This window comes from Marmota marmota, unplaced genomic scaffold (assembly GCF_001458135.2).
Source record: "Marmota marmota marmota unplaced genomic scaffold, marMar, whole genome shotgun sequence".
Lineage (NCBI taxonomy): Eukaryota > Metazoa > Chordata > Mammalia > Rodentia > Sciuridae > Marmota > Marmota marmota.
This window is the reverse complement of record NW_026000207.1, coordinates 1,492,525-1,502,013: the sequence shown is the minus strand read 5'-3', so window position 1 is coordinate 1,502,013 and position 9,489 is coordinate 1,492,525. Positions and strand designations below refer to the sequence as shown.

The following is a 9,489-nucleotide window of genomic DNA, read 5'->3' as shown; positions in this document are numbered from 1 at the left end:
CATTTTACAACTTTTTACTTTACCACACAGAGATTATCTCATCTAGAAACATTTCTTTTTCTTTTAACCTTCCATATTAAAATATATTTTCACATCTTGAATCTTTTTATATCTCTTTTTTCTTTTTTCCGCCATGAAGGTATCTCAACCACCTTCAATTTAACTTTTAAAGCCTTTCAATTATCATCTATACTGTACTTTTAAGTGTACTTTTTTTTTTAATGTTTTCCTTTACATTCCTTTTTTTTCCACATGGAAGGTTTCTTTTTTTTAATCCTCTTGTGAAAACTTTATGTAAGTCACTGCAGATAAAGTTATTGTAGAATCTTCACACCCTTTGCTCTCACCCAGTCTTCAGCTCACTTCTTTTACATTTTTTTTTTTGAGAGAGAGAGAGAGAGAGAGAATTTTTTAAATATTTATTTATTTTTTTTTAGTTCTGGGCGGACACAACATCTTTGTTTGTATGTGGTGCTGAGGATCGAACCTAGGCAAGCACCCTACCGCTTGAGCCACATCCCCAGCCCCTCTTTTACATTATTGAGCACAGAGATGCAACAGCTGTTTTAAAAATTCTGTCTACTTGTTGGCAATGTGGCTCAGTGGTGAAGCATTTGTCTAGCATGCACGAGGTCCTGGGTTCTATCCCCAGCACTGCAAAAACAAAATCTTTTTGGCTAAGTCCCACATCTGTGTTATTACAGGATTGATCTGCATTGATTACATTTTATTCTTTGTATGATTACCTTTTTCCTCTTTCCTTTGTTTAATAATTTGGGTTTATATTATACACACTATAAATAAAACATTGTAGAGAATGAATTTTGTTCTATTCTTCTGAAGGGTATTGATTGTTTTGTTAAACAAGCAATTAACTGGAGTCACACTCCAAATTCTGTCTCTAGGGATCCTTTATAAAAGTACAACCTTTACTAGTGTCTGTATGGTCCATAGTGTCTGATGGTCCATAGGTTCTGGGCTAGATTTCTGCTCCCCAACCCCCAGAGTTTTATTTTTCTAAATCTACTGTTGGCAGTCCTACGGGACTGTTCCAATGTTATGTGATCTATCTTGTGAATGTGCTTTGTCTCTGTATCTAGCCACTCCTGTATTGTCATTGTATCAAAGTAAGGAACTGGATTATAGTTGTGGAATAACCCAGAACAGACCGATTTTCATGTCTTCTTGTATATTCAGGACTTTGCATTTCTAAGCCATATGTAATTTCTGTATTGGAGCTAGGGAAACAGCCTTGGGAGGTGAAGAGCAAGATGACGAGAAGCCCCTTCCCAGGTGAGTGTGGGAGCACCAGATAGGGAAATCCCTTCAGAAAGTGGCTCAGCCATCTGCAGAGGTGGGATCTCCTCACTGGGACTTCTCAGAATTGCTTCTCACACCCCACATGTCTGGGGGAGAGGGAAGCCTGCTGCTGTCAAGTACCCCAACATAGCCGCTTGCACTTCATTTTCTTCTTATAACTCATTTTGCACAAAACAAAAACAATAAAACCCGTTAAGAACTGGCCCGAGAAGTGGCACACCTAGGTTATTGAAGTAAGAAAACAACCAGAAAAATCCATATCTGGTTAGGAGAAGATGGCCACAGGATCACCTCTACGTCCCAGAGGAGGTCACAGAGCACCATGTGTGTGGTTGTGAAGGATATCCACAGATTTTTTTTAAACGATGTTTTTAGTTGTTGATGGACCTTTATTTTATTTATTTATTTATATGTGGTTCTGAGAAGTGAACCCAGTGCTTCACACATGCCAGGCAGGTGCTACCCTACTGAGCCCCAGCCCCATCCCCTCTCTAGAGACTCTTGAGCAGCAGTAGTAATAAGACAATATTGGTATTTCAACAGAGAAACCTACTGCATATATGAAAATCAATTGCAAGTGGAAGAGAGTGAGCTTTCTGTAGTCCCCTGGGTCAACGTAGGCATAGAGTGTCATCAGGGTCACTGCAGGCTCCTCCTCCAGGATCGCATGTCTCAAGTCTTAGTCATTTTTTTACATATCCTTTTATTTACTCTTATTCTCTGGAACCTCCTTGCATATTTTCCACTTGAGATTCTGGTATTTAATAGATTCGCGGGCAAGGGTGTTCATGAAATAATTTTGAATTACCTTTCTCGCTGTGTTTCCATTGCTAATAGCCCGTGATAAAGGAAACCGTTGTTTTCACCATCTTTCAGAGGTGGAATGTGAGACACAGTGACTGTCTCTGACGCAGTCTTTGTGTGATGATGTGTTAGTGGAGAGAACTACACACTCTCCACTTTGAAAGAGTTGGAAGTGTGAAGACCTTGTTGAGAGGCAGAGTCAAGAGACATTTAGCAGGAAAGGATCAGCTCCTCATAAAGAAGCCCTCACTGCAGAACCAGGCTACAGATTCACCAGATCTGGGGATCGTGGCCACCTGCACAATGGAGAAGAAAGCATTTATAATCATAAGTCTGATACCGAAAGCTCCTCCAATCATTCCATGGTACGAAAACACAAGAATGCTCATGCAGGAAAGAAAATTTTTAAATATAATGAATGTGAGAAAACTTTCACCCATAGTTCATCTGTGACTGTTTGTCAGAGAATTCACTGGTGAAAAACCCTGTGAATGTGCAGAATGTGGAAAGGCCTTCAAGCAGAGTCCCCACCTTGCTCAGCATCACAGAACACACACCCAGGAGAAATTGTTTGAATGTAAGGAATGTAGGAAGGCCAGAATGCACACCTTATTATACATCAAAGGATTCACACTGGAGAAAAACGTACAAGGGTAAGGAATGTAGGAAAGTCTTCAGGCAGCCGTCACACCTGGCTCAGCACCAGAGGATCCATACTGGAGAGAAACTCTACGCATGTAAGGAATGTGGAAAAGCCTTCAGAGATAGCTCATCTTTTGCTCAACATCAGAGATGTCACACTGGCAAACGACCCTACAACTGTATGGAGTGTGGGAAAACCTTCAGGTATAGCATGTCCCTTACTTGGCACTTTAGGCGTTACCATACTGGAGAGAAGACTTTTGATTGCATTGACTGTGGGAAAGTCTTCAGTGTTCACGTAGGACTTACTCTGCATAGGAGAATCCATACTGGAGAGAAACCTTACAAATGTAATGTGTGTGGGAAAGCCTTTCGCAGTGGTTCATCACTGACTGCATATCAGAGAATTCACACAGGAGAGAAGCCTTATGCATGTAATGTTTGTGGGAAAGCCTTCAGCCATCGCATGTCACTCACTGGACATTACAGAGTTCATTGTGGAGAGAAATCTTATGAATGTAAGAAATGTGGGCTTGGGCTGAGGCTCAAGTAGTAGAGCACTTGCCTGGCATGAGTGAGGCACTGGGTTCGATCCTCAGCACCACATTAAAAAATAATAATAAAATAAAGATATTGTGTCCACCTGAAACTAAGAAATAAATATTTTTTAAAAAAGAAATGTGGGAAAGCCTTTAGGCAGAGCATTCATCTCTCTGTTCATTTGAGAATTCATGCTGGAGAAAAGCCCTATGAATATCAGGAATGTGGCAAAGCCTCAGCTGCACTGCCCACCTGATCAGACCTAAGAGGGTTCACACTGGAGAGAAGCCCTATAGATGTACTGAATGTGGGAAGGCCTTGGGTGATGGTCCAGCCCATACTAAGCACCAGAGGTACACTGGCCAAGGCCCTATGTCTGTGTTCAATGTGGGAAGGTGTTCAGAACAAAGCCATCCGATGACCGTCACCAGATATCATGTTGGAAAGAAACGTTGAAGTGTGCCTGTGGCAAAGCCCTCAGCTGTTCTTCAGAGAATTCAGCCTGGAGCGAAAGCAGTGCAGGAAGCGAGGAGCGCCTTCAGCCAGACTGGACACCTCCATCTGCATGGAAGAATCCACCCTGGGGCACTGGTGAACCCAAGGAATGGGAGCCGTCTCCAACGGAGCAGTGCTGTGCTGTCCTCTGGGGCATCCGGCTCCTCCATGTTCCCCATGGCACCGAGGTCTGCAGACCCTCTGCTGAGCATCTGGGATCATCCACGTTTGGTCCCCATTGGCCTGGCCTAGGTGAAGTGCAGTGGCCTCGCCTGCACGGATCTGCAGCTGCTGTTGTCCCCTCGGGCCATTCTCCAGGTTGTAGGTAAATGTCAATGTCACCATGTTGCTCTCTTTAAAAGTCCATTGCTATGGCATTTTAAGTTGTGGCACAGGAAGTGCTTGGCATCACGACTGGCTTTTAATTTAGTATCTTTAAGATGGAGAACACCCTTCCCGTGATTAGGAGGCATATTTGTACACAGCACACGTGGAGGCCACAGCCCTGGGGTCACAGAACTTGAGGAGACAAGGACCCATGGGCCAGTGCCCCTGCTGGGCCCAGGGTTATCCCCACAGGGATCCTGTGGGAGTCCTGGTTGTTAGGGTTAAAGCAGGCAGGCATGAGTTCCCCTAGGTCCAGTTGTGTGAGTGGTCAGGCCTGCACAGTCATCCCGGAGGGGAGCTTCACATTTTCCGGCAGATGCTTGGATGGTCCAGTTGAAGGAAGTGTCTGCTGGACAGAACTGCTCTGAAGTTCCTGCTGGGGCATCATCTTGAGCCGTTTGAGTGTGTTACAGAAGCAGGCTGTGCTGGAGGTGACTGACAGTCACCTTTATTGACAATGCCAAGGTGACAAAGTTACAGATATGCACCACCCTGCACGTGCTGGACCAGCGTTCTTCAGGAAAATCATTTTCAAACAGGAAACTCTGGAAAGCAATGTCAGCACTAGGTGACCATGACAATTTTGAAACTCGAGAGGTCAGATGAGATCAGGTGCGTTGGGCTGGTCTGAGTGTAGGCACAATTTTGAAAGTCTAGATGTCTCCAGATGGTGATGATTGGCATGTGTATTAGCTCTGACATTCACCATGACAACACGGGCTTCGTGGCTCCTCTCAGGCCACGTTCCCTTACTGATAAACAAGTGCCAGCACACACAGAACACGTGTTAGTAAGTGGCTAGAGCTCTGGGTAGGCTGGAACAAGAGAATCAGCATTCTGGGGGAGGAACTTACGCATGAGTATACGTAGTCAGGGCAAAAATTAAACATTAGTGACGTTTGACTGGAGAAACACAGAACCTGAGTAGTCCGGCGCTATTTTGAGACCTGAGTTCAACATTCTAACTTCTAGGGAACCACTAAGCTGTTTAGAATATAGAAAAAAGATTGAAAAGGTTCCACTTCTTTCATGAGGCTAAGCCAAATCTTGTTACTAAACCAAGGGAAAAAATGAAATATCAGATGAATTTCATGTTAACTTTTTGTCACTGTGGCCAGAATACCTGACACTAACAACTGGAGGATTCAGACCATGGTCCTCTGGCTCCAAGGCAGAAACCCCAGGGTGGGCAGCTGGGAGGCAGAGAGGGAGGGGCTGGAGGGAGGGGAGAGCCATCCAGGGCACAGTCCAGCCAGGCCCCACCTTGAGGTATCCATTCAGCTCTGGGTCAATTGCGCCATCAGATCAGTGTCTGGGTCCCCATGGTCCAGTCAGTGCGTGAAAGGCCCGCCTCTGAGCCTTCCTGCTTTGCAACATGGGATGTGTGTAACAGGCATACGCGACACAGACACATATGTACACACACAGCTTAACAGCCCGGAAACGGCCAAGGGGAGCTGCCCAAACACCCACTCAGGTGACCACCTGGTGTTCCACTTCCTGGGGCTGCATTTGTATTAGAGACTAGAAATCCTTCTCCCAAAGTGATGCCTGTCCCCAGCATACCCAGTGCTCTGACAGGTACCGCACTTCGTGAAGGTGGTGGTGTTCCCCACCTCCAGAGTTCACAGAAAGGGGCCTGGCTGTGGGCTCTGGGCGAGGCCACAGAGCGAGAGGAACCCTGGCAGAAAGGAGCAAGGTCAGCATGCCAAGCTCTCCGGGCCCTTCCTGAGTACAGGAAGGTCAAGCGCTGGACTTCACTTAGGATAGGCTGGGCCTCCACAGAGGGACATTCATCTGCACCAATAAGCAGATCACATGTGCACTCCTGAGGTGCACACTTGTAAATAAGTCCAGCCCAGTTAAAAGCTGTTCCAACCTATGAGGTCAAGTGCTCTTAAACCTACTTGGAGCTGGGAGCCAGGCGCCAAGGTACAAGGTAATCCCTGTGGCTCCAGAGGCTGAGACAGGAGGATTTTTAGTTCAAAGCCAGTCTCAGCAACAGTGAGGCACTGAGCAACTCAGTGAGACCCTGTTTCTAAATAGAATATAAAATAGGGCTGGGGATGTGGTCAGTGGTTGAGTGCCCCTGGGTTCAATCCCTGGTACACCCCCCTCCAAATAAAAAACTTTTTGGAGACTATGTCCTGCATTCTGATGTAAGTGTTGCCAGACCTTTGGAGTCTTATCCCTTCCTTCCTGTTTTGTTTTGGTACTAAATAGAGACTGGCCCCAGGAACGCTGTACCACGGAGCCACTGAGCTCTGATCTTCCCTAGCCAGCATCCCCCCGGCCTCTTTGCTACTGGAAATTCAACCCAGGATTACTCTACCTCTGAGCACTTACTTACCCCTTTTAGTTTTATTTCAACAGTCTTGCGTAGGTGGCCAAGCTGGCCTCAAACTTGCAATTCTGTGTCAGCCTCCCAAGTCACTGGGAGTGCAGGCCTGTTCCATGGGCCCGGCTCCTTCCCTAAGGTTTTGTATCAGCCTATCAGAGGACAGGTCCAAAGAGGCAATGGGACCTCAACTTAGCCCTGGATATGTTTGTGACTTATGCCACTGAAAAAATTGCAGGAAGTGTTGGAAATAAGACATAAGCAAAGATTTAAGGACAGCAAAGCTGTACCCACCGCGGAGGAAGAGCTGCGGGTGCTGGTGATGCACCTAAGACAGGCATGCACAGCCTTCCCCTTGGGAGCCACGGGAAACCTTCACGGGCTTGTCTGGACTGCTAGTAGGAGAGGTGACTTTCTGTGATTACTAGTAACTGTCTGGCAAGGAAGTCAGTAGCTGCTGCTGGGATTTCACCTTGTTTAAAAGCACGTCACGTATGAGGCCTCAGACCAGGTACCTCTGATGGCTCCAGACTGCCTGTCACCCTGCTCTCAGACCTGGGTGTGGGACCAGCACCTGGGTACCCCTGAGGAATACCTTCCTTAACACCATTGACCTTTCTAACCAGATCCCCCAAAGAATTGCAGCCAAGTTAAGTGCATACTGAAGGAAGGGAATGGGGTGTAGACTTCTGATGCAGCAACCCAAGGTTGTGTGCACTTTCAGCCCAAGTCTAGAATGTGTGGGCTGCTGTTGGGCAGGTGGAAGTTGGCTGTTTCAGTCTCGTGTTGTCCTTGCTTATTTCCTGCCTAATGGAAGGAATTTCATTAAACCTGAATTTTTTTTGGGGGGGAAATATTTGTCAGTATATTGAATCTGACAATTTACAAAGTATTTCCACCTATTTGACTTATCAGCATTTAGATCCTTAGCATACACGTTTTGTTTAATTTACACTTAGGTGATTCCGGTGTCTATTTTTTTGCTTTCAGTTGGACCTGGTATTGTATTTTTTATTTTGGTTTCTAAGTGTTCATTCCTTGAAGCACTTCCTTTTCCCAGTCTTTTTTCATGTGGTTCAGATTGGATAATTTCAACTGATCTCTCTTTAAATTCCCAAAATCTTTTTAAAAATATTTATTTACTTGTAGATGAAAACACAGTAACTTTATTTTTGTGTGGTGCTGAGGCTCGAACCCAGTGCCTCACACATGCAAGGCAAGAGCTTTACCATTGAGCTCCAGCCCCAGCCCCCCAGAATCTCCTTTTATTTCCATCCTGCTTTTAGGCCATGTGATTTCACACACACACACACACACACACACACACACACACTTGCACTGAGGATTGAACCCAAGGGTGCTTAACTGCTGAGCCACACCCCCCAGTCCTTTTTAATTTGAGGCAGGACCTTGTACTTCCGGAGTCAGTGGGATTAGAGGTGTGCCCCAGCGTGTGGGCAAGCCCAGCGAAATTCTAACATGCTGTATATTCCAGTTTAAACACATTCTTTTGATGAAGTACAATTTGTCACTGTATTGCCTTTCAGGAAAGTTCATAAACGTGTGACCAAAGTGAGACTGATGGGCTGAAGCCTTTTTCCATTCTCCAATTATAGTAGGTGCCATGTATATCTTTGTTTTTTTCATATATGTTTATCTTTGTTTTATTTATTTTATGTGGTGCTGAGGCTCGAACCCAGTTCCTCACCCATGCAAGGCAAGTGCTCAACCACTGAGCTACAACCCCAGCCCCCAAATGCTTTTTCTAATAGAAGACAAAGTCTGTGTTCTGCTGCCCACCTACAGAACTGCACTGTAATCCCAGTCTGACTTTCCCCTGGCACTCCCTTAGTACATTCTTCTGGTTGTCCGCCTGGTCTCCACTCACCCCTTTGTCTTTCCTAACAAAGCTCACCTTGTGCTGGGGATCTCTTTACCCCCAGGATTCACAGGGAGCCACCTCATTCGCAGCGACAGGAGACTGTCATTGGCTTAGTCTTATTTTGAACACTGGTACTGGCCCAGGGTGGGGTTGTGCCATGTTGGCAGAGTGGGCCAAGGAAGGATTGACATCTCATGATGTGGTTAAAGTCCATGGACCTAAAACAAAATCCCCTCAGAAAGAAGATCCCAACCTAGGAAGTTGCACAAAATTCATATTTTCATTAGGTTGACTTGATAGCGAAATTCATTGGACTAAAAATTACATCCCAAATGAGAGGCACGCCCCGCACGGGGCCTGGGGATTGTACGCGGGCGGCTCAGTGGAAACGCCCCCTGGGTTCCACCTGGGCGCTGCGCTGGCGCGGAGGTAGGGCAGAGCAGGCTTGGGGGAGGACACGGGCGGCGCCCACCGCAGAGGAGCGCGGGAGGCCGTAATGCGTGGAGGGGGCGCTGACCTTGTCCTCCTGCGCACGCGGACAGCCACCCTCCCGCCCCACCAGGTTGAGTCGCTTTGAGTCCATCACTGAGGCCACAGGCTGGGGAAATTGGGACCGGTGTCAATTAAAACGAACTTAAAGTAAGCAGAAGGTGCAGGCAAAGCTTCAAGCCAGAGAGCACAAGCGGGAGGACGGCTTCGCCTCCAGGTGAGGGACAGCTCTGGAGGCTCGGAACTGCCCACGGGAAGGCGGGAAGGCGGGAAGGCGAGCCCAGCCGGCTGCGCGGCTGCCGTGGTGGGGGCCTGACTTCCACGAAACTCAGTCTTTGAGTTGGGTCCTGGGGAAGGCGCCGGTCTCTGCGCAGGCCCGACACCCGTCCACGGTGAGCAGGGCTAGCGGGGGCACACTGCCCTGGCGGGAGTGGGAGTAGGAAAGTCGCTGGCACCAGGCTGGACAAGGCCCCAGGGGCTGTGGCCACTTTGTCCGCTACTGGTTCCCGTGTCCAACCGGGTCGGGCCTGGGAGCGCAGCCCCACTAGGGACGGGAACTGCAGGTCCGCAGCTGCACGTGCGAAGGGCGTCC

At 47.3% G+C, this 9,489-nt stretch overlaps 1 protein-coding gene across 1 annotated transcript; it reads left to right on the top strand.

Annotated features, from left to right (window-relative positions):
• Positions 1 to 2,486: 2,486 nt before the first annotated feature.
• Positions 2,487 to 3,901, top strand: LOC125612778 (zinc finger protein 471-like). Its single transcript, XM_048791474.1, is given in 5 exon segments — positions 2,487 to 2,579; positions 2,825 to 3,286; positions 3,440 to 3,539; positions 3,542 to 3,659; positions 3,799 to 3,901. Coding segments are annotated over 5 exon segments (876 nt in total).
• The last annotated feature ends 5,588 nt before the right edge of the window (positions 3,902 to 9,489 follow it).